Consider the following 26168-nt stretch of genomic DNA (forward strand, 5'->3'; position numbering starts at 1 on the left):
GAGCTTCGACACTACATTCAATCACATCCCAGATGTGTTTCATTGGGTTCAGATCTGGCAAGTTTGGGGGGCCAGCACATAATTTGGGACTCGCGACTGTGTTCCTTAAACCACTCAATCACCTTCCTGCCATTGTGACATGACATTATCTTGTAGAAAAATGCCACTGCCATCAGGAAACATGATCATCATGAAGGGGTGCATGTGGTGTACAAACAGTGTGCGATACTCCTTGATCATCGTGGTGCCTTCCAAGAGCTCCACTGGTCCAATGGATGCACACGTGAATTTTCGCCAGAGCATAATGGAGCCATCGCCAGCTTCTCCCCTTCCTGCAGTACAGGTGTCAAGGAGCTGCTCCTCTGGAAGACGACAGGTTTGTGTCCTCCCATCAGCATGGTGAAGAAGGTATTGGGATTCATCAGAACATGCAGTGCTCCTACACCATATGCCAATGGTTACATGCCCATTTCAGTCATAGTTGCCAGTGTTGTGTTAACACTGGCACATGCATGGATCGTTGGCTGCAGAGCCCATCATTAGGAGTGTTTGGTGCACTGTGTTCGGACATACTTATACTCTGCACAGCAGCAAAGTCTGCCATCTGTAATGAGTGGCCAGCCGCTGTAGCCGAGCGGTTCTAGGTGCTTCAGTCCGGAACCGCACTGCTGCTACGGTCACAGGTTCGATCCTGCCTCGGGCATGGATGTGTGTAATGTCCTTAAGTTAGTTAGGGTTAATTAGTTCTAGGTCTAGGGGACTGATGACCTCAGATGTTAAGTCCCATATTGCTTAGAGCCATTTGAACCATTTTTTGTAACGAGTGGTGGCCATGCAACCCTATCATGATGTCCGGATGTGGTTTCACCAGGTACTAAAGACACACACCACACCACAGCACTCATCAAACACCTGACGAGTCATACAGTTTCTGAAAAGCCTCCAGGCCATCACAATCTGCCCTCGGCCAAACTCACATAGATTGTGTGCATTCCTCATTCTATACACAAACAGCAAGCTCTCTGATACTACATGCACCGTGCATGTGTCTGAATAGTAGTCATTCCTCGCCAGGTGATGTTGCTGTCACCTGGACTGGTTTATATTGATAGTAGGGCAGTGGTCATAATGTTGTGACTAATCAGTGTATTTCATAGCAGCAAGCTATGAAGTGAAGAAGAAACTGGCAAAAAGTAAATAATCGTTTGTTTGAAAGAGGGAGTTTCGGTTTGGAGACAGTTTTCAGCCACGCATCATTTCATGAAATATTTGTATTTGAAAGCAATTTGGCCTTTCTCCTAGGTACAATCCCACATCCCGAAACTCTCATGAACTCATAATGCCTAAAACGGATTATAGTCCTAAATGACAAGCAAGAATGGGTCTAAATTTATTAAACTATATCAAAAGTACTTACTCCCCCAGGACGTTAATTTCGAAACTACTCACTAAAGAAGCAGCACAAATTTACGTTGCAATATTTTTAGATACCTATTTTCACTGTCAGCAATCTCCTCAATATGATAATTAGAAACAAGGCACATGTCCATAATCTCCTTCAATCACGTAGTACAATCTCTGCACCGACTGTTGCTTTCAACATTGTAAACTGCTACAATATGCTGTACTCGTGAAAGAGCCCTAGTGTACAATTAGATGTCTTTATCTTGCAATAGCATCGATGGTTTTATGCGAAAGGCACCGGTACCTGGTACTTCAGTAAAAATTTAATATAGTGGCTTGAGGCAGAAAGGTCTGGTGCTCAAAGTGTTACGAAAATTTTAAATGCAGAAGCATATGAGCATATGTTACAGAATTATATACTGCATTCAGTACAGGCACAGTTCAGAAGTGATGACTGATTGTTATCAGAGTGACAATTCCCTTTGTCATAAAGTGATTTGTGGATGATAACATTCTTGAAATGTACTAGCCTGCTTAGAGTTTGGCCTGAACTCCATGTAACATCTTTGAGATAAGTTAGAACGTAGAACTCACTGCAATGCCCAGTGTCCAACATCACCACATTCTCTGCATTTGGCTTTTGGGAATAAATGGACTTACATTCCTCCAGACATTCAGCCACCTCATTGAAATTATCCACAATAGATTTCAAACAGTCACGAAGACGAAGGTTGGACACATCTTGTACTAATGTCCATTAATACATGCTGGGGCCAGCTGGTGTGGTCGAGCGGTTCTAGCCGCTTGAGTCTGGAACCGCGCGACCACTACGGTCGCAGGTTCTAATCCTGCCTTGGGCAGGAATGTGTGTGATATCATTAGGTTAGTTAGGTTTAAGTAGTTCTAAGTTCTAGGGGACTGATGACCCCAGATGTTGTCCCATAGTGCTCAGAGCCAATTCATGTTGGGATAATTTTGACCACACTCTATATACTGTGATGGAGGAACTAATTATTCATCGGTTGTGGGCAGGTATGTGGTGATGGAGAACCTGCGGCAGCTGCTCCAGCCCCTGGAACCTGAGGAGGCGCTTTACCTAGGGCTCCACTTGCTGGCCAATGTACCCAAAGGCTACATGAGCGGTGGGGCAGGCTATGTGCTCAGCCGTGGTGCCGTCCAAAGGCTGGTGGCTGCCTGGGATCTGGATGTGGAACTGAAGGAGGACGACTCTGGTTTTGAGGACATCAACATTGGTGAGCAGTACCTTCCCAGTCAGTAATTCCAGCATCATTATCAGCTTACTATACTAAAAATGTTGCTTTCATAGTTGACACCACTAATATGTACCTGTGCAGTGGCGACCGAATTGGAGATAGACACGTCGAATCCTGGTGGTAATAAAAAATTTCACTGTCACTTTTTGGGTGATGCTAATCACGAGACACAGCAGCAATGTCGTGGATTAAATGGCATACCTCTCAACTGTGGCTCATGGACCGAGAGCATGTCACTGTCGATAGTGATCTGCCAGTGTGTAGGGATACAAGCCGTTAACCACGACTGTGGACCGTATTTAATCGCAATCAGTTGAGTGGTTTAGTCACGAAAACGTAACAATCAGTTACTTTCCCATTTATAATACCAGTATTAATATGGAAGTATGGATTAAGCTCGTTGAGCATTATGTAAGCATTGTATACATTACATTGAACTATATTATGTAGAACAAACCAACCAATAAAAGCATTTTTGAAAATATAATACAGTTTAGTCAAAGAGTTAATACATAGCTTCTTCAGAGAGTAGCTATTTTCCCCTAATTCTCGTTATATTCTTCATATCATTTAGTTACTCTCACATTTATATTATCAGTGGGGATTAAACTGGCAAACCCCTTACTACTATTTGAGAGGGGCAGGCTATGTGCTGACACTGTATTTCACTATCCCTTATCTCTACATCGTCCAAAGCAGACGTAATGCCAGACTATATACACTCATCAGCGATGGTGGATCTAATGCTATTTGACTCTACAGTTTTAATATTGCCATGTAAACTGTTTAAATGACTGAATGTGTTTTTGACATCTTATGCAATTTTTCGTGAGTATTTTAGGTAACTTTGTATTCAAAGTGACATGTGAAATGCATTTCATCTCTTCTCTACCTTGGTGTAAAGATGATGCCATGAAAACGTTCCCCAGAATCTCCAGAAGATAATGCTTCCTCCTACACCGCTAGTCAGCACTCAGTGGACATTCAGTTGCGGTATTTCCAGACAGACTCCAGCCTTTGTCACCGGTGAACAGCAGTGAGCGTAGGTGTAACGGTGGGGAACCTGCTGTGGAGGCACATACACAGCAGTGTTTGTTGAACAGTCATTAGAGGAGACAGTGTTGATCATCTCTTGGTTTATCTGGACTGGCACTTGCTCAACAGCTGCACATCTATTCGCCCATACACGTCTCCGCAGCAATCGTTCACCCCTTTTGTCTATGGCTCGTGGTGCACCACTGTTGCCTCGGCACTGATTTTAGATAGTGCCATTCTGCCGTGCACAGTATACTTGAAACACGGTGGCATCCAAACAGTTTACAAAATCATCCATTTTGGAAATGTTTCCACCGCTGGCCCAAAAACATTTGATCATGTACTTTTGGATGTCAGATAAATTGCTCCATTTCTGCATAATGAATACAACTGCACAGTTCCCATGTCTGCCAAGCATGCTTTATACTCCCTCCTTAGCTAGTGCTGTCACCTCCGCCTGAGTGTGGTTATTGCACGTTGACTTCGAATGTAGGTGTTGACACATTAATAAGGCTGGACTGTGAATAAGAAACTGGCAGTTTGTGTTATCCCCACCTGGATAAATTTCTACAGACACACGTGGCTCTATCCAGTAACGTCACTGCTGATAATGGTGGCGCAAAATCTTTGACCGACTAGAAGCGACTGTGTAGCACAGTTATCTTCAAGCTTTCTCTTGTGATTCCACAGATGTTGGGTGAGCGCAGTATAAAGAGCGCTGGTGGTGTTTCAGTTTGGGACCTTTCTGGGTGAGTACCCTTGTTGTATGATCAGTCAGCTATTTGTGATGGATCTTGTCTTTCTCACATTTAAGGTCGATGGAATGTAACGGAATGGAAGGCAATGACACTGTCAGGTGGAGGGGTGTTTTGCTACACAGAATGCCAGTGAAGTGCCACTTTGCTTACTCCAGTACCGAATGGGGGAAGTGAGGTAATAACATGCCATCAGTGAGTCAAAAAGTCGTAATACAGTGGCAGAATTAAGGAACCAGCAATTTATTTTATTTAGCGTATGGCTAAACCACCCCAACATAAACATTTACGAGCTGTTCACTGCCATGCATTGCTGTGGCTCAGTCTGGTGCAATGGAAGAGATCAAGCACTCATCTGTAATACGTATGGGAATTGGATACACGTCCTAATCTCCTTCTCTCCCGTCTTTGTCCATCTCCTTTTCTCCCATCTCTGCACATCTCCTTCTCTCTGGCCTTCTGGCCTTGAGCCTTGTTTATTATTCCACTACTGGCCATTAAAATTGCTACACCAAGAAGAAATGCAGATGATAAACGGGTATTCAATGGACAAATATATTATACTAGAACTGACATGTGATTAAATTTTCACGCAATTTGGGTGCATAGATCCTGAGAAATCAGTACCCAGAACAACCACCTGTGGTCGTAATAACGGCCTTGATACGCCTGGGCATTGGGTCTAACAGAGCTTGGATGGCGTGTAAAGGTACAGCTGCTCATGCAGCTTCAACACAATACCACCGTTCATCAAGAGTAGTGACTGGCGTATTGTGACGAGCCAGTTGCTCGGCCACTATTGACCAGACGTTTTCAATTGGTGAGAGATCTGGAGAATGTGCTGGCCAGGGCAGCAGTCGAACATTCTCTATATCCAGAAAGGCCCGTACAGGACATGCAACATGTGGTCGTGCATTATCCTGCTGAAATGTAGGGTTTTGCACGGATCGAATTAAGGGTAGAGCCACATCTGAAATGTAACGTCCACTGTTCAAAGTGCCGTCAATGCGAACAAGAGGTGACCGAGACGTGTAACCAATGGCACCCCATACCGTTACGCCGGGTGATACGCCAGTACGGCGATGACGAATACACGCTTGCAATGTGCGTTCACCGCGATGTCGCCAAACACGGATGCGACCATCATGATGCTGTAAAGAGAACCTGGATTCATCCGAAAAAATGACATTTTGCCATTCGGGCACCCATGTTCGTCGTTGAGTACACCATCGCAGGCGCTCCTGTCTATGATGCAGCGTCAAGGGTAACCGCAGCCATGGTCTTCGAGCTGATAGTCCATGCTGCTGCACACATCGTCGAACTGTTCGTGCAGATGGTTGTTGTCTTGCAAACGTCCCCATCTGTTGACTCAGGGATCGAGACGTGGCTGCACGATCCGTTGCAGCCATGCAGATAACATGCCTGTCATCTCGACTGCTAGTGATACGAGGCCGTTGGGATCCAGCACGGCGTTCCGTATTACCCTCCTGAACCCACCGATTCCATATTCTGCTAACAGTCATTGGATGTCGACCAAAGCGAGCAGCAATGTCGCGATACGAAAAACCTCAATCGCGATAGTCTACAATCTGACCTTTATCAAAGTCGGAAATATGATGGTACGCATTTCTCCTCGTTACACGAGGCATCACAACAACGTTTCACCAACCAACGTCGGTCAACTGCTGTTTGTGTATGAAAAATCGGTTGGAAACTTTCGTCATGTCAGCACGTTGTAGGTGTCACCACCGACGCCAGCCTAGTGTGAATGCTCTGAAAAGCTAATCATTTGCATATCACAGCATCTTCTTCCTGTCGGTTAAATTTCGCGTCTGTAGCACGTCGTCTTCGTGGTGTAGTAATTTTAATGGCCATTAGTGTACATTAACATAAGAGGGAATTCCGTGATCAAAGGAGGGAACTTGTGACCTAAAATTACTGTCCAGCCTGTCTGTGTTCTCGTGCAGGCTGGTGGATGGAAAAAGTGGGCGCCACATTTGTGCAGACAGCCGACGTGAATGGACGCAGGCGCTTCCACGCTTTTCCCCCGTCCCGCGAGCTGAGCCCGAAGATAGATATGATGGCCATGAGCCAATTCTATAGGGAGGCCACGGTAAGTTCTGGCCGAACATTCTTCTACGCTATAGACTGAGGTGACAAAAGGCGTGCGATAGCGATGTGCACAAGTTCAGATGGCATTAGTATCACGTACATAAGATATGAAAGGACAGCGCATCGAATCTGTACTAAGGTAATGCCTGTGAAAAGGTTTGCGAATGATTATCGCAGCTCAACGGGAATTAAGACTTTCAAAGCCTATCTGTGATTGGAGCTAGATGTATGAGATACTCCATTTCGGAAATCGTTAGGGAATTCAGTATTCAGAGATCCACAGCATTAAGATTGTACCTGTCAGCACAGACAACGCAGTGGCTGGCGGTCTTCACTTAACGGCCCTGAACAGCACTGTTTGCGTAGAGTTGTCAGCGCTAATACACAAGCAGGACTGCGTGGAATAACCGCAGAAATCAAAATGGGGCATACGGCAAACGTATCCTTTAGAAGAATGTGGTGAAATTTGGTGTTGGTGGGCTATGGCAGCAGACGACCAACTCGTCTAGATTACAGACTCCATTCCATATAAACACAGCCCATACCATTTTCGAGACACCACCATCTCACAGTATCTTGTTGTCAATTTGGGTCTGCACCACAATCGAACCCTACCAATAGCTTTTACCAAGTGAGATCGGCATTCACCTGACCCGCCAGGTCTAGCAGAGAGCGCTGCTTCCTGGACTCAGGAAGGCGCGCTGGCCCTGGATCGAATCCGCCCGGCGGATTAACGACGACGGCCGGTGTGCCGGCTAGCCTGGATGTGGTTTTTAGGCGGTTTTCCTCATCCCACTAGGTGAATACCGGGCTGGTCCCCACGTTCCGCCTCATTTTCACGCGTCGCGGACATTTGAAACACGTCCGCACTATGAAACTTCCTGGCAGATTAAAACTGTGTGCCCGACCGAGACTCGAACTCGGGACCTTTGCCTTTCGCGGGCAAGTGCTCTACCAACTGAGCTACCGAAGCACGACTCACGCCCGGTACTCACAGCTTTACTTGTGCCAGTACCTCGTCTCCTACCTTCCAAACTTAACAGAAGCTCTCCTGCGAACCTAGAGCTTCTGTAAAGTTTGGAAGGTAGGAGACGAGGTACTGGCAGAAGTAAAGCTGTGAGTACCGGGCGTGAGTCGTGCTTCGGTAGCTCAGTTGGTAGAGCACTTGCCCGCGAAAGGCAAAGGTCCCGAGTTCGAGTCTCGGTCGGGCACACAGTTTTAATCTGCCAGGAAGTTTCATATCAGCGCACACTCCGCTGCAGAGTGAAAATCTCATTCTGGACGTCCGCACTATTTCACGATTTACACTAGATGCAGACAGTTGGGGTACATTGATTCCGTCCTGGGGCGTACAGGGTAGCGGCAGGAGGGGCATCCGACAATCCCTCAAACTAACCTTGCCAAATCCATTCTAACCAAGCCGGCCCTGCGATCGCTGCGGGACTATGGCGTAAGCGAAAGAAAGAAAAGAATCGGCACTCATCTGACCAGGCCAGGGTTTTACAGTCGTCTCGGGTCCAAACCAATAAGGCCGCAAGTGCAGAAACAGGTTATGCAGGCGATGTTGTGCTGTTAGCAAAGGCACTCGCACTGGTCGCCTGCCGCCATAACCCATTAGTGTCCATTTCGCCACACTGTCCAAATGGATACGTTCGTCGTACATTCCAAATTGATTTCTGCAGTTATTTCACAGTGTTGCTGGTCTGTTAGCACTGTTAACTCTGCACAAAATCCACTGCTCTTAGGCGTTAAGTGAAGGCCGTCCCTGATCAGAGCTACGCAGGTGGTTTGAAAAGTTCTCGGAACAGACTACAAAAAAAGTACTTACATTACAGAAACTTTTTTTATTTTTCAATGTAGTCTCCTTGTAGATTAATGCAGTTGATCCCATCTCGAAAATGAATTTCCCCGAGGCCTGGAAAATAGTTGTCAACTCTGGCTATCAATTCTGCGTTTGAAGTGAATCTTAGTCCACCAAGAAAATTTTTCTGTTTTGGGAAGAGATGGATGTTAGACGGAGCCATATCAGGTGAATACGGCGGGTGTGGCAACAGTTCATACCTTAGTTCGTGTAATTGTGCTACGTCGACAGCATGCCACCTAGTAGTCGGAAGTTCCATGCGGCTTTTCGCGGATGATGCTGTAGTATACAGAGAAGTTGCAGCTTTAGAAAATTGTAGCGAAATGCAGGAAGATCTGCAGCGGATAGGCACTTGGTGCAGGGAGTGGCAACTGACCCTTAACATAGACAAATGTAATGTATTGCAAATACATAGAAAGAAGGATCCTTTATTGTATGTGTACAGGATGGCGGGTATGGGCAGGCGGTGGGCGTTATGGAATAATAGAGTAATTTTTAGAGAAAGGCCATTTATTGGCTAAAGCATGATGAAAGGGGCTACATAGGCCTAGGGAGGTGAGGGTGAGCCAGAGCTTGCAATTTGGCCAACATTGTTCGCGAAGCTACCGAAAGTGGTTGTCTGCCAAAACTAAGTCCACAGTGCCGCAGCACCGGGAGAAGCGGGAGATGATCAATGCTACAGGGCGCGCATCCGACTCGCGGGTGAGCAGGAATACAAGAGAGCGGGCCCGGCGACGGGCGGCCGGGTATGTTCGACGCACCACGCGGCTTCCTCCACCCTGATTGGTCAGGACCGAGCAAACCGTGCGGGCGGCATGGAACTTTCCAGAGCGTTGCCTGCTAAGCGACGCCTGGGACGGCGTTACCTCGTCAGCACACGAGAGAGGCGCGTGAACAAGGTGCCCTTTCTCGGTGCTGACTTCCTGTTACTAGACCGTGGGACGAAAGAATTTACAGGCAGCTAACGCTGCCGGCCGTGGCTTGGCCGCAATGGAAAAATGAAGTTACTGGTTGGAGGCTCATATAATAAAGTAAAATCTCCTATTGTCTGGCTCATCCTTTACATTCCTCCCCCTTCCGTGGGAGCGGAGAACGTACGTGAATTTGCTCAATGTAATTATTATTTGAATGTAAACAAATTTAAATTTATCTTGCAAAAGAAAGTGAACATTGGCTCTCCCGGAAGACGGCAGGGGTCTTAATCTATGGGAGGGTATAGAGACTCTAAAGACCTCCTAAGGGTCGCAAGGGGACTTACATCAACAATATTGTGTGCATGCAAGAATCATCATAAGACATCAAATCATCATAGAATATCAAAACATCATAAAATATCAAAACAAAATTAGAACAAAACATAGCAGTGTGAATTAGACAAACATGTCAAGTGTTCTTGTTGCTAAGTTGAAGTAAAAATGTCTTTTTTTCTTTTGTTGGAATAAGTTGAAAATTTAAACACATCACCACTGATGAGTCACGGCGGGGGCGCCTGGCGCGAGGCGGTGTGGTGTGTTGTCCTCAGCGGGCAGCGCGCAGGCTGTCGGCGGGAAGGGGGCGTGGCCGTGGCCAGGTCCGTGCACTGGAACTCAGCGCAGGGGGAGTATGAGGGGAGATTCACACGTTTCAAAACACAGTTGAAAAGGGAGTTATTACTAAGGGAACACTTCACTACACTACACTAGTTTCTCCAATATTAGAATTGCACTCTTAAAATTAAGGGAGGGCACATGCCTGATAGGTTTTTGTTTTCTCTTTATTGTTGAGTTTAGTTTGTGGCTGTTTACCATTCATTTAAGTGCCAACAGGCGAACGTAAGAAATTTGTCCTTTTTCATGTTTTAGCAAATCATCAATTGACGTTAGGATGTGATTATTTGATTTTTTAGACAAAACTGGAACGTTAGCTGACAAGGGAATCATGAATGAGCTTTCAGGTATAAAAAACATAATTAAAGGGTGTTAATACTAAGTAAGCCGTAGTGGCATGAAAGGTTATTAATGGTGTTCCAACAGGAACCGTCTGCTAAAGATCTGCGCGGAGGCTACGTCAAAGTGGCAGCTGACTGCAAGGCCGAATCTCGCGCTAAGTCAGAAAGGCGCGCGGCAGATAATTTCCAAGGCCAGCGCGGCGTCGGGGCTGCACGCGGCAGCTGAGGGGTCTACGACTGTCAAATGCAACTAAATAGAAGTGGGATTACGCGTGACATAAAGCTAGATGAGCTGTTACAGTGGGTACTTTTTAAAATTACATTATGCATTAGTAAGTTGGTTCGTAACCAAGTTCCTATGAAATCCATTTTAGCCCAAACATAATTCTTACATAAACATGAAAATATAAAAGCGAAGTACACAAATATCATATTAAATTTACTGCATATTCCATATCGGTAAACAAAGAAAGTTAAGTGCGTCTTTGGGCTGACCCTCTACGTGTAATAACATTTACATTGTGAGAGGAAGTTTCTCATGCATCAATATATTTGCAAAACACCATAAAGTGAGAGTGACAATGAAAAGTGATACCAGTTTGTTGCAGGTGGGACATAGATTGTGTCGTAGGATGTCAACGCTGTAGCTAACGAGAGGAGAGAAATAAAACTCGACAAGAATCTAGAGATTTCCATAGTGGGAACAGAAAGTGTAAGGATTTGAATTAGAATCAACTAAGTTGAGCGTAATTTCTGAAGGACTTTTCCTTCATGAAGGTATAGTGCAAGGCGCATCGTTTACACGACGTTATCGCCTACTTAACTGTGTATACGACAATTCTGCGATTCCAAAATAGCTGCTACTTACTTCTTCCTAAAACACGACTTCTCTCACTTAAAACAAAATTCGCCGTCTTTATCCTCTCAACATCTTGCGACTAACTTTACTTTGCGACCAAATTCGCCGTCTTCATCCTCTCAACATTTTGCGACGAAACTCGCCGTCTCTATAACTTCATATTGCTGGCCTCATTGGGCCCAGCTGGTTGCTTAAAACTCCGTCTATCATTGGTTATCTCGCAGTGTCCTGGGACACGTCATACAGTTAAATGCTACTACTTCAATAGTCGGTATTCCTTCGGAAAATACAACGGGAAAACAAAGAAGGCTCAAGGTTTTGAACAGAGATTTCCGCTTACTGTGGCGTTTAGCTGCGGGCTAGACGCAGTTAGCGTCTGATGTTGCCTGATCAGCTGTCGTCAGAGAGCACGGAACACTGTTCTCGTGAACTCTTCTTCGAGATGGAAGATCAAAGTCTGGGCTGAATAGTATTGTGTCTGTTGAAAGTTGACAGATCAAAGTGGATAGAACGGACTATGCCGCGAAACGGAAAAGTGAAGGAACGACACAGACAGCTAAGGGACCGCGCGGGTGCCAGCCGCGTCACGTAAGGTACGTGCCCTTGCGGGTGGAGCATGACTCTTCAAGGGTTGTTCTGTTGATAGTGGAAAGATGAAAGTGGGTAGAACAGACTATGTCGCGGAACGGAAAAGTGAAGAAACGACACAGACAGCTAAGGGACCGCGCGGGTGCCAGCCGCGTCACGTAAGGTACGTGCCCTTGCGGGTGGTGCATGTGGTATGTCCCTCCAGATAAACATTCAAATACAAATCAAAATAAAGCATGGTTACATCCTAAACTACTCTTCTAAAACAATTTATCACCTAAGACATCATTATTATTAACCAGATAATTGGCAGTACTCGGGAACTTACTCTAGCATGCTTGAAATCCTACAAAATTATTATCCTCATCAGTATAGTAACACAGCGACACATGGAAACACTAGGCTGATACAAATACTAAATTACTGGTGCTGGCAAAACTTTAGCAAAATTCTCTAAATAGTTAGTAATAAAACAGTCAAAATGAACAACAATAAGATAATACATGGACTTAAGTAATTGGACACAAGTAATTAGACATAAGTAATTGGACGTAATCAATTAGGCACAAGCAATTTGACATAAGTAATTGGCAACTCGTCATAGTGATATAAGCGGTGGCAAAGCCGTAACAAAAGCCAAAGTTTAAAATATTATTTCCTTCAAACAAAACTTCCTTACTCTCCAGTTACATCTCGTAGCAAAATGAATGTAAGCATCCCTTGGTATTCCTTTATGCTCTCGTTTGTGTCTTCATACCAACTAATAGTCTTTGGTACTTTTACCTAGAAGAAAACTGTCGTTAAGTCATGGCAATGTTATGTGTAATGCTGTGGAATAGTGTAATGTCACGTTAATACTTCCTGTAACAAGATTCTGATGAAAAATGATTTTATGTCTCCTTCAATGGACAGACCAATAATTATTAAACGTGTGATAAACCGTTTCCTGTGTTGATTTGTTTTTGCAAATATTTGTGATTATCAGTCACCCAGTCAATCGTTCCGGTGTGTATTTGTTGTTCTTTTTTGTTCATTCTCTCACTTACCTGCTTCCATATAATCAATATTGGCGGCTCGACGAAGCTAGTTGCATCTCGGAAGACGTCGATACGACTTACCTGTCGGTGCTTTGGTTTTTTATAAAATTAGAGTTCATTTGTCATATAAAGAGTGTGTAGGGAGCAAAGTAAGTTCCTGACTATTGAAAATGTGCATAACGTTATTCATAGGGTTCGTTATATAATGGTTAAGAATTTCTGTGTTAAGATTCAGTGCAGCTTGAGGTGCTAAGGTGCGACACGCGTCGCGCTCGTGAGATTGTAAGTTGCTGACAGCACAGCTGACAGTACGGCTGCGTCCGGTTTCACTGGCTCGGCTGCATAACTGGCGTCCACGCTGGGTCCGTCCTCTTGCTACGCATGGAGTTTATCTCTCGGTACAGTCACAAAATTTCCTTCCAGAGTTATGTTGTTTACGACAGTTATGCATGGAGGATGTTCTTTTCTAAGGGACTCTAATAACTTAAATCGCTAGAGGTCACAAAACTATCGGGTTCCAATTATTTTATTTAAACACTCTCTTCTTCTAAAATTTAGGTAAATGGCAGGTGTTAGGCTTCTATATAAACTATACTTTGCAATGGCATTCCAAACCCAACTCCTTGGCTAACGCGTTCCCCACACAGCGGTCGTTTACAGGACAGATATAGCGGCAAGTGCCGGCTTTCTTGACGCCATATAGATCCGTTTATTAACCGTGGTGGTAATACAACATAGCCGGAGATCGATCTGAAATTCCAATGTTTTCTAATCCTGATAGTTTCCACAAAGCGTACCAGGAAAAAGTTCTCTCTTACGGTTTTGTTCCTTACTGAAAACACGGGTAGACGTCAAAAATAGATTCTCGTCTTTAGATAAGACTAATAAAATCTGTAGGGCAATATTAAGCTGGTGATTTTATTTCTATAACTATCCCTTTAGGTTTGCTGTTTAAACTGCAACGTACGAATGTAGGAATGTGTAGCGTGGCTGAGGCACGTGGCCTGCAGGGCAATGGTAGGGTGGCGTGGAGGGGCGAGGGGAGAGGTGCAGATGCTGCACGCACCAAAGACAGAGGCGGTGGGTGGGGAAGGGGGAACTGCAATGGCCGCTCTCTCGGCAGGCCGGTGGATGGGGAGGGGAGGGGGCCGCGCCGCCAGCTGACAGGGAGGGGCGGGACTCGCCGCATGTGAACAGCTGTAGACCACAGCGGCGGTATTTACGCGACTCCTTCCGTGGCATTTAATATACAGAAATACGTGGTACCAAAAAACTTACCTTGTTGTCTGTTCACATCGCATCATGAAAACAATAAAATAGCACTTGGGGAAGACTTACTTTAGAGTAACATATTGGTTGTTTAACTTGGACGTATTTATTCATGTTTTTATCGTTGTGTGATCATTTAGCAAAACATACATGTAATAGGGCGTCTTTCAAAATACAGGTAGACGGCTGCATGTAGTCACTGATCTACTGGCAGTTACGAAGGCGTATTAGTATCATGTTTTTATGGTAAAGCTTTAATAGCTGTGTTCGTGCACTATTCACTAAATTAACAAGTGAAATGTGAATCTCTTTGAAATATACAAGGTTAACTGATTCTTTCTCTACGTGTTCTTTTGACAAGGATAACTTTCCCCTTAATTCCATGATTAAAGAATGTTTGTGGTTTTAATTCTCGACTGCTACGATAACATGACTGGAGACGTTAAATGACAAGACAAAATGATCACATAACTTCAGTCACTTCCATTAACATGTGACGTCATAAATTCTATTACCAGTTACCAACAGTTGCCAATTCTTATGTCTACTTATAACTAACATGCACAATTTAATTAAATGTATAGTAACTACGGTGTTCTCCGTCAATTAATTCTCTTGCTGCATGCAGGACTTTGCCAACTGTTTACATACCATTCCAGACCTACCTTCAGGAACGCAAATCATAGGGGTTTGACCTTAGAGCATATCTACGTTGCTGTCTAGGCGGTTGTATTACCTTCTTTCTTGCTTTTTTGGGTGGAACTACTGGCGTAATAGGCCCGGTTTGACTGTTAGGTGGGGGTGGCTCGGGTCCTTTATACTGTTTCAATCTGTCAAAATGAACGATCACTGTGCGTTCCGCTAACTGAATTTCCGCATTTACCGGTGAAGTAAGCCGGATGATACGGTACGGTCCTTCATAAGTAGGTGTAAACTTTTTGGTTCTTCCCTTTTTTACTACTGGATTGCTCAACATAACTAGGTCTCCTACCTTGTACTCAGGCATTTTTGCTTTTTGATTACTTCTCTTTAGCTGTTGGGCGGTGGCTCGGGCATTGTTCCCTCTTACTTTTTTCCAAATGGATTTTAGACGTCGAGCTAGACCTTTCACATCTTTGGATTTAATTCCAGGGGGCAGTTTGTCAATTTCAAAAGGCGAATTCATAGGGCGGCCATATACTGCTTCATAAGGTGAGTACCCTGTAGCTTCATGGACACGGCTGTTATAAGCTGACGTAACGTATTGAACATACTTATCCCAGTCAGAGTGATGTTTATTAACATAGTAAGACAGCATGCGAATAACGGTGCGGTGGACTCGTTCCAGGCGACCGTTTGCTTTTGGGTGGAACGGTGTCGTTCGCCACTTTTTAATTCGCAATAACCGACAAACTTCGGTAAATACCGCAGACATGAAATTCGTACCCTGGTCTGTGAGTACAGCTTCAGGGCTTCCGTATGGTAACACCAAATGGGTGACAAAAGCACGCGCTACTGTTTCAGCGGACATATCTGGTATAGGAATGAGAATCAAGAACCTAGAGAAATGATCTATAAGGGACAGAATATACCGATTATTTTGGGGGCTCACAGGGAAAGGACCGACAATATCTGCTGCTACTACTGCCCAGGGATAAGTGGCTTCTGGTACCTGCTGTAAAGGCACTTTCGTTCGAGGTGGTAAGGACCTCTTAACACAAGGTAGACAATTTTGTATGTACTTTTGCACGTCTTTCCGTCTTCCTGCCCAGAAATAACGGGCGGCTATTCGGCAGTTTGTGGCGCGAAGGCCGTTATGACATGCCTGCAGGCTAACGTGACACTGTGCGATAATCTTGGAACGTAATTCTTTCGGGATTACTGTCTGTTTACCCAAGTGGGTCTTTCGATATAAAATTCCATCTTCAACGGAAAATTCAGGCAAAGCCACATATTTCTGACATTCGGCGTCTCTTTGCTGTGCCTCCCTTAATTCTTCAATAGAAACGTCATTAGCTACGATCACTCTGACCTTTCGGCTTAATGCGTCGGCGTTCTGATGTAACTTGCCCGGTTTGTGTTTCACCTCATACTCAAATTCGCTCAATTTCAAAGCCCAACGAGTTAGCCTACTACTAGGGTCTTTTAAGCTCAACATCCACTGTAACACGGCGTGATCAGTGATGACAGTGAATTTTCTCCCATACAAATAACATCGGAAATAAGTTACACCAAACATGAGTGCTAGTAGTTCCTTCTCAGTTGTGCTGTAATTTGACTCTGCTTTATTAAGCTGTCGAGACGCATAACCAATTGGTCGTTCTTCGCCATCTATCTCTTGTGACAGGATGGCTCCTACAGCATAATCTGAGGCGTCCACTGACAGTATGAATGGTTTTTCAAAATCCGGGTACGCTAGTACAGGGGCTCTAGTTAAAACATGTTGAATTTGTTGCATAGTTTTATCACATTCTTTGGTCCAAATAAAACTAACTCCTTTTTTCAATAAATTAGTCAGGGGCTTAGCAAGGGTGGCATAATTATTCACGAAACGTCTGTAGTAGTTTGCAAGGCCTAAAAATGACTGTAGTTCTTTGACATTTATCGGTGTTGGGAATTCCTTTACTGCGGTGGTCAAACGGGGGTCCGGTTTGACACCTTCTCCACTTATTATATGACCTAAATATTGTACTTGTGACTGGGCGAAAGCACACTTTTCTAATTTTACACTCAAATGAGCTCCTTTTAACCTTTGCAAAACATCCCTCAGTCTTTCTGCATGTTCTTTTATCGTTTTGGAAAAAATAATAATGTCATCTAAATACACCAAGCAGGTTGTAGGTTTCAACCCACGCAGCAGCAAGTCTGCAAATCTTTGAAAAGTGGCAGGGGCGTTTCTCAATCCAAATGGCATCCTTACAAATTCATACAATCCTGTAGGTACAACAAAAGCAGTTTTATGGCGGTCCTGGGGTGCAACAGGGATCTGATGGTACCCAGAACGCAAATCAAGGGTGGTAAAATACTTACAGTTGCCCAATCGGTCCAATGTTTCATCAATGCGCGGCAACGGATATGTGTCTGGTGTCGTTACCCGATTTACTGCCCGCATATCGACACATAGGCGATAGGCTTTCTCCCCATTTACTGATTTCTTTGGCACAACGACCACGGGAGACGCCCACGCATTCGAGGAGGGTTGTATGATTCCTGCTGCTAATTGCTGCTGAATCGTATCTTCAACTACAGACTGCAAATGATATGGTATGCGGTAAGGTTTTTGTGCAATTGGCCGAGCTTCTCCGGTCGGAATTTCGTGCTGAACCAAATCCGTAGCCGGTAGAAACTGCCTCTCTTCAAACAACCACGAAAATTCCTCTAATACCGGCTGCAACATCCTTTTCTCCTCACTGTTTAAATGACCTAACTTCTCTGCTAACTGACTCCTTATCGTCGACGCGACATATCGCACTTCTCTAACTGAACATTTCTTTCCTTTCCTTCCTTTCTTATCTTTATTTCGCTGCTTCTCAGCTCCTGTTATTTCCTCAAAAATTTCCTGACCACTGGCAACAATAGTACCCTTCGGTATCACAACATCTTCTACACCAAAATTATCTATACTTACTGGTATCGCAAAACCCTTCTGTCTCCTTTCCGGTCGGCAGATACTTCTCTTTATATGTACTGACTGACGATCTAAAACATCATTCTGGGTGAGCGGGTCAACCAGAATGTCTGTATTAGGCTGTTCTTGATTTTTGACATCTATCCAGAGAATCTTTCCACTTCCGCCTTTTATCCTCACAGGGTCAGTGGTTTTTATCGCCCACATCTGCGGTTTTATAGGAGACTGTGAACGGCGCCTTTCGCAGCTCCCTCGCGTCTGACGGGGGTGCGCACTGCCAAATCGGTGAATTGCTTCGCCGAACTGCACAGTTCGCGTTCGATAATCCACTATCCCCTGATAACGGTGCAGGAAGTCATTCCCTAGTATGATGTCAAATTCACCCTTCTTTAGCCTTACTACCTCCATCATCTGACTGTATTTACCCTCGTCGATTTGCAGGTTCACTACACACGAACCTGCAGGGACAATTACTTCCTCTCCAAGGCCACTGATATGGTACCGGGGTGGCTGTAACACCCTTCGATCATTTTTCTCCACAAACAATACACTAACTTGAGCACCAGTATCAACTAAAATTCTAACTGATTTGTTCCCGAGTACGCCAAATAGACTAACGTGTTCCACCTCTTTACATTTTTCGGTCCTAACCGGGTGTATTATTTTTGTCGGGGGCGCGGGTGGGTGGCGGAACCTGCCCCCCAAGCGTTTCCCTGATTCGACCCCGCGTTGCGGCGGTGGCCGCGCATCTGATTAGAAAATGGAGACTTTGTGGGGCAAACATTATTAGCATGGCCTACTGTCTGGCAAATAGTGCAATACGGCGCGCGACAGCGCATTGCCGTATGGTTGGGCTTCCCACAACGCTGACAAAATACTTCTTTTGCTGGGACCGGTACTGGGTCCGATGGGCGCGGGGCGGCAGCGCAAAAACGCAACACCTCTTCGCGAAGCATTGCCAAACGAACAGCTTCAAACAGAGAAGTGGGGGAGGCTGCTTTGACTTCTCCTCCGATGCGGGGGTCAATACCGCGGACAAATGCATCAATTGCACGCGCTTCGGCTTCTGAACGCAAAATTCTGTTTTCACTGGCATTTTCACCTAGCTTGTAGGTACGACAAGATACTGCTCGTATGCGATCTGCGAAGGCATCAAAATCCTCATTAGGCTTCTGCCTAAGGGTTGATAATTGATCTCTGTAATATGCGGTGCCTCTGGTATCGGAATAACGCGTAGTCAATCCGCGGGCCAATACTTCAAATTCGTGCGTGTCACGCAATTCGTCCACTGTTTCTATGAACATTCGGGCTTCCCCTGTCAACTTGAGTCTGGCTACATTGACCAATAGATCATCCGGCCAGGCACACGTGCGACCCACATCACGAATATTTTGTAAGAACATAGCCACATTTTCGTGGGACTTCCCAGAAAAGGTGGGAATGAAATCAGCCGCAGGAAAATTGCTTACAGTCGCCATGTTAGCAGAAATTGTGGCGTTTGTATTAGAGACAGAATTAGTGTTAGTTGCCTCTGTTTGAGCATTAGTTACAGGGGTGGAGCTAGCCACAGGTATGGAAGTTCGCGCACTAGCTTCCAGCGTCTGTTTCAAGACGCGGTTTTGCTCAAGTAGCTCCTGATTTTGTGCGAATAACTGGCGCATTTGTGCATTTATGGCCTCGAGTGGGTCTTGCGAGGCAGGTGCCTCTACGGTGGTATCCCGTACCGTCGCTCGTGTTCCCATCGGCATGTTTACAAATTTATGGGACGCTAGTGACCAGAAAAAAGTAATGATTGTTACAAAAAAAGGACGGCCACAAAGATTCTCAATCCAGCGGCGGAAGATCGTCGAAGCTATAGTTGTAAGCATCGCGGTGACTTACATGGCGATGGAGGCGGTGCGACGCATTGGTGGCGGCGACGGCGTGGTGCAGTGGCTGCGGCGGCGGCGGCGGCGGCGGCGTCCGGACCCTCGGGCGGCGGCAGATGTGTTGGCGGCGGACGGCGCTGGCTCGGCCGGTCGGCGATGGCGGCAGCCCCTGGCGCGTCGGTGACAGCGGCGGGCGGCGGCGGCGGCGGATGGCGGCGGCCCGGCAGGTCGCGCAGCGCAGCGCAGGCGCCTCGAACTCAGGCAGCGGGCACCGCGGCGGCGTCCGGCTCACGTGGCTGACTAGCGTGGGCTGCCTCGCTGCAGCACGCGCCCTGTGCGTGTTTAGTGGAGCAGCCACGGCCCACGTGGAGCAAACGTGGCGGCCGGTTGGCGCATTCCATGCGCGAAGTGTACGGCGTCTTGCCGGGAGAAATTTAGTGTAGCGACAAAGTCACTACGGGAACGGATCCAAACTTCTGACACCAATTGTACAGGATGGCGGGTATGGGCAGGCGGTGGGCGTTATGGAATAATAGAGTAATTTTTAGAGAAAGGCCATTTATTGGCTAAAGCATGATGAAAGGGGCTACATAGGCCTAGGGAGGTGAGGGTGAGCCAGAGCTTGCAATTTGGCCAACATTGTTCGCGAAGCTACCGAAAGTGGTTGTCTGCCAAAACTAAGTCCACAGTGCCGCAGCACCGGGAGAAGCGGGAGATGATCAATGCTACAGGGCGCGCATCCGACTCGCGGGTGAGCAGGAATACAAGAGAGCGGGCCCGGCGACGGGCGGCCGGGTATGTTCGACGCACCACGCGGCTTCCTCCACCCTGATTGGTCAGGACCGAGCAAACCGTGCGGGCGGCATGGAACTTTCCAGAGCGTTGCCTGCTAAGCGACGCCTGGGACGGCGTTACCTCGTCAGCACACGAGAGAGGCGCGTGAACAAGGTGCCCTTTCTCGGTGCTGACTTCCTGTTACTAGACCGTGGGACGAAAGAATTTACAGGCAGCTAACGCTGCCGGCCGTGGCTTGGCCGCAATGGAAAAATGAAGTTACTGGTTGGAGGCTCATATAATAAAGTAAAATCTCCTATTGTCTGGCTCATCCTTTACATATGATTAGATAATAGCGGAACAAACACTGGTAGTAGTTACTTCCGTAAAATGTCTGGGAGTGTGAGTACGGAACGATTTGAAGTGGAATGATCGTATAAAAATAATTGTTGGTAAGGCGGATACCAGGTTGAGATTCATTGGGAGAGTCCTTAGAAAATGTAGTCCATCAACAAAGGAGGTGGCTTACAAAACACTCGTTCGACCTATACTTGAGTATTGCTCATCAGTGTGCGATCCGTACCAGGTCGGGTTGACGGAGGAGATAGAGAAGATCCATAGAAGAGCGGCGCGTTTCGTCACAGGGTTATTTGGTAAGCTTGATAGCGTTACGGAGATGTTTAGCAAACTCAAGTGGCAGATTCTACAAGAGAGGTGGTCTGCATCGCGGTGTAGCTCGCTGTCCAGGTTTCGAGAGGGTGCGTTTCTGGATGAGGTATCGAATATATTGCTTCCCCCTACTTATACCTCCCGAGAAGATCACGAATGTAAAATTAGAGAGATTCGAGCGCGCACGGAGGCTTTCCGCCAGTCGTTGTTCCCGCGAACCATACACGACTCGAACAGGAAAGGGAGGTAATGACAGTGGCACGTAAAGTGCCCTCCGCCACACACCGTTGGGTGGCTTGCGGTGTATAAATGTAGATGTAGATGCGGTTTTGATCCAGCGTCAAGAGTCGCGGCACCCATCTTGCAGATAATTTTTTCATTCCTAATTCTTCATTTAAAATGTGATATACCCTTTCAGATGACTTCTGGCAAGCGTGAGCAATTTCACACGTTTTCAATCGGCGATCTTCCGTGACCATTTTGTGCACTTTTGCAATGATTTTTGGAGTAGTGGCACATCTTGGCCCACCACTGCGCGGATCATCACCTTAGCTCTCCCGACCATATTTAAATTCATTTGTCCACTTGGCAACAGTTGAATATGAAGGAGCGGAGTCCCCCCAGTGTATTCTGGAAATCGGCATGAATGTCCTTTGCTTTCATACCTTTCGTTATGAAGTACTCAATCACTGCTAGAATCGCGATTTTTTCCATCTTCGCAAAACACTACTCGAGAACAACAACAGAGCCACGTCACCGCCACAGCTCTCTTCCAAGAGCACTGTTGTGGCACGTGTTTACAGGTAATAGTCCACAATGACTATCACGTGAACAACTCGTTGAGCTAGCGCAGACCTCTCATGGTGATTACGACAACTTTTCAAACCACCCTCTTAATACCTGAAATTTGGCATTCTCAGCACACTCTTGACACTGTGGACCTCGGAATACTGAATTCCGAAATGGAATGGTCCATGCGTCTAGCTCCAACTACCGTTCCGGCCACAATCGTGTCAGAAATATTTTCAGACGGATCACCTGAGTAAAAGTTACAGCTCTGCCAATGTCGCTTTATACCTTGTGTACACGATACTATCGCCATCATCTGTATACACTATGTGATCAAAAGTATCCGGACACCCCAAAAAACATACTTTTTCCATATTAGGTGCTTTGTGCTGCCACCTACTGCCAGGTACTCCATATCAGCGACCGCAGTAGTCCTTAGACATCGTGAGAGAGGCAGAATGGGACGCTCCGCGGAACTCACGGACTTCGAATGCGGTCAGGTGATTGGGTGTCACTCGTGTCATACGTCTGTACGCCGTATTTCCACACTCCTAAACATCCCTAGGTCTACTGTTTACGGTGTGATAGTGAAGTGGAAACGTGAAGGGACACGTACAGCGCAAAAGCAAAAAGGCCGACCTCGTCTGTTGACTGACACAGACCGCCGAGTGTTGAAGAGTGTCGTAATGTGTAATAGGCAGACATCTATTCAGATCATCACACAGGAATTCAAACTGCATCAGGATCCACTGCGAGTACGATGACAGTTAAGCGGGAGGCGAGAAAACTTGGATTTCATGGTAGAGCGCCTGCTTATAAGCCACATATGACGCCGGTATATACCAAACGACGCCTCGCCTGGTGTAAGGAGCGTAAACATTGGACGTCATCTAAAATGGTTCAAATGGCTCTGAGCGCTATGGGACTCAACTTATGAGGTCATCAGTCCCCTAGAACTTAAAACTACTTACACCTAACTAACCTAAGGACATCACACACATCCATGCCCGAGGCAGGATTCGAACTTGCGACCGAAGCGGTAGCGCGGTGCCAAACTGTAGCGCCTCGAACCGCTCGGCCACAACGGCCGGCGGACGTCATCTGCCAGCATGTGTAGTGACAACAGTAAAATTCGGAGGCGGTGGTGTTACTATGTGGTCGTGTTTTTCATGGAGGGGGCTTGCACCCCTTGTTTTGTGTGCCACTATCACAGCACAGGCCTAAATTGATGTTTTATGCACCTTCTTGCTTCCCACTGCTGAAGAGCAATCCGGGAATGGCGACTTCATCTTTCAACACGATCGAGCACCTGTTCATAATACACGGCCTGTGGCGGAGTGGTTACATGATAATAACATCCCTGTAATTGACTGACCTCCATAGAGTCCTGACCTGAATCCTACTGAACACCTTTGGGATGTTCTGGATCGCCTACTTCGTGCCAGGCCTCACCGACCGACATCGATACCTCTCCTCAGTGCAGCACTCCGTGAAGAAGGGGCTGCCATTCCCCAAGAAATCTTCCAGCACTTGATTGAAAGTATGCCTGCGAGAGTGGAAGCTGTCATCAAGGCAAAGGGTGGGCGAACACCATATTGAATTCCAGCATTACATCTACTTTTACATACATACTAGGCAATCCACCATACGGTGCCTGGCGGTGGGTACCTCGTACCACAACTAGCACCTTCTCTCCCTGTTCCACTCCCAAATAGAACGACGGAAAAATGACTGGCTATGTGCCTCTGTACAAGCCCTAATCTCTCTTATCTTTGTGGTCTTTCCGCGAAATGTAAGTTGGCGGCAGTAAAATTGTACTGCAGTCAGCCTCAAATGCTGGTTCTCTAACTTTCCTCAGTAGCGATTCACGAAAAGAACGCCTCCTTTCCTCCACCCGAGTTCCTGAAGCATTTCCGTAACACTCGCGTGATGATCAAACCTAACAGTAACAAATCTAGCAGCCCGCCTCTGAATTGCTTCTATGTCCTCCCTCAATCCGACCTGATAGGGATCCTAAACGCTTGAGCAGTACTCAAGAATAGGTCGTATTAGTGTTTTATAAGCGGTCTCCTTTACAGATGAACCACATCTTCCCAAAATTCTACCAATGAACCGAAGACGACTATCCGCCTTCCCCACAACTGCCATTAGATGCTTGTCCCACTTCATATCGCTCTGGAATGTTACGCCTAAATATTTAATCGACGTGACTGTGTCAAGCGCTACACTACTAACGGAGTATTCAAACATTACAGGATTCTTTTTCCTATTCACCTGCGTTAATTTACATTTATCTATATTTAGAGTTAGCTGCCATTCTTTACACCAATCACAAATCCTGTCCAAGTCATCTTGTATCCTCCTACAGTCACTCAACGACGACACCTTCCCGTACACCACAGCATCATCAGCAAACAGCCACACATTGCTATCCACCCTATCCAAAAGATCATTTATGTAAATAGAAAACAACACCGGACCTACCACACTTCCCTGGGGCACTCCACATGATACTCTCACCTCAGATGAACACTCACCATCGAGGACAACGTACTGGGTTCTATTACTTAAGAAATCTTCGAGCCACTCACATATTTGGGAACCAGTCCCATATGCTCGTACCTTAGTTTGGAGTCTGCAGTGGGGCACCGCGTCAAACGCTTTCCGGAAGTCAAGGAATATGGCGCATCCCGTCTGATACCCTTTATCCATGGTTCGCAAGATGTCACGTGAAAAAAGGGCGAGTTGCGTTTCGCAGGAGCGATGCTTTCTAAAGCCGTGCTGATGCATGGACAGCAACTTATCTGTCTCAAGGAAATTCATTGTATTCGAACTGAGAATATGTTGGAGAAGCCTGCAACAAACCGATGTTAAGGATATTGGTCTGTCATTTTGAGGATCCGTCCATCTCCCCTTCTTATATACAGGCGTCACCTGCGCTTTTTCTCAGTCTTTCGGGACTTTGCGTGGGCAAAAGATCCGCGATAAATGCAAGCTAAGTAAGGAGCCAATGCAGTAGAGTACTCTCTGTAAAACCGAATTGGGAACCCCTCAGGACCTGGCGATTTATTTATTTTCAACTCACTCAGCTGCTTCACAACCCCAGCGATGTTTATCACTATGTCCTCCATACGGGAATCTGCACCGATGGAGGTCGCCACGAACTTGTAAGTCATTTTCAGTCAGGTGTCCGGATACTTTTGATCACATAGGAATGTGCAGAAGGCTATCCCATGACTTGTCACCTCAGTGTAGAGTGACTGGCTGCACATAATGGCAGTGCAAACTACGGAAGCTTGTTTTGAACAGGGGTGCTGCTCGGACACCGCAGTCTCCTTCCACTACTTGTCCGCTGCAGCCCTGAGGACCATGGAGTACCTGCTGTACGACGTGGCGATCTATGGGGACGGATGGTGTCTTCCCGGCTATGGGAAGTGGTGAAGCCAAACGCCAATAGCAGAAGACTTGAAACTCCGTCGCCAAATCATGTCAGCTTTAAAAATCATACACATAACGTAACTGATCCTTACTGAACTCGTTTCTGAGCCGCTACCTGGTTTAATAATAATTGTTTTGCTTCACCAGCTACGGCTTTGGGTATTTAACCTGCATCAGTATGTAGAGGCCCAATGAAGTTGCAAACTGTCATTGTTATGCAAGGATTTTTAATTAATGCTAAATTATGGCCCTGCAAACTCTAAAAGACTGGCGTGTGCAGTTGGAGTGATACGGGACCCCTGATACGTCTAGATACGACTCTGACAGGTGACACGTACGTAAGCATCCTGTCTGATCATCTGCATCCATTCATGTCCATTGTGCACTCCGACGGACTTTGGCAATTTTAACAGGACGATGCGACACCCCACACGTCCAGAATTAATACAGAGTGGCTGCAGGAACACTCTTCTGAGTTTAAACACTTCCGCTGGCCACCAAACTCCCCAGACATGAATATTATTGAGGATATCTGGAACGCCTTGCAACGTGCTATTCAGAAGAGATCTCCACCCCGTCATACTCTGACGGATTTATGGACAGGCCCTGCAGGATTCATGGTGTCCGGTCCCTCCAGCACTACTTCAGACATTAGTCGAGCCTATGCCACGTCGTGATACGGCACTTCTGCGTGCTCGTTGGGGCACTACATAATATTAGGCAGTAGTGCCAGTTTCTTTGGCTATCCAGTTTCTTTGCTGTCTACGTATCACTCTATATCATTTGCATATGAAGTATCAATAACGTGAAAGTCACGAAACCATCAGTTTCGCCATCTTTCATAGTAAAGGACATTTTTGCTTCTAGTATTGTAGGTATGGATGTCGTTATTCTCCTCTATT

General features: G+C 46.1%; 1 protein-coding gene across 1 annotated transcript in view; it reads left to right on the top strand.

Annotated features, from left to right (window-relative positions):
* The window catches only part of LOC124718736 (glycoprotein-N-acetylgalactosamine 3-beta-galactosyltransferase 1-like), a 59845-nt gene extending 34576 nt beyond the window's left edge, over positions 1–25269 (top strand). The window contains exons 5-7 of the mRNA XM_047244352.1: positions 2437–2657; positions 6436–6581; positions 25138–25269. Of these exons, the coding sequence (XP_047100308.1) occupies positions 2437–2657; positions 6436–6581; positions 25138–25269 (499 nt within the window). The remainder of the gene's footprint in view (positions 1–2436; positions 2658–6435; positions 6582–25137) is intronic.
* The last annotated feature ends 899 nt before the right edge of the window (positions 25270–26168 follow it).

This window comes from Schistocerca piceifrons, chromosome 10 (assembly GCF_021461385.2).
Source record: "Schistocerca piceifrons isolate TAMUIC-IGC-003096 chromosome 10, iqSchPice1.1, whole genome shotgun sequence".
In the NCBI taxonomy this organism is placed as follows: Eukaryota; Metazoa; Arthropoda; class Insecta; order Orthoptera; family Acrididae; genus Schistocerca; species Schistocerca piceifrons.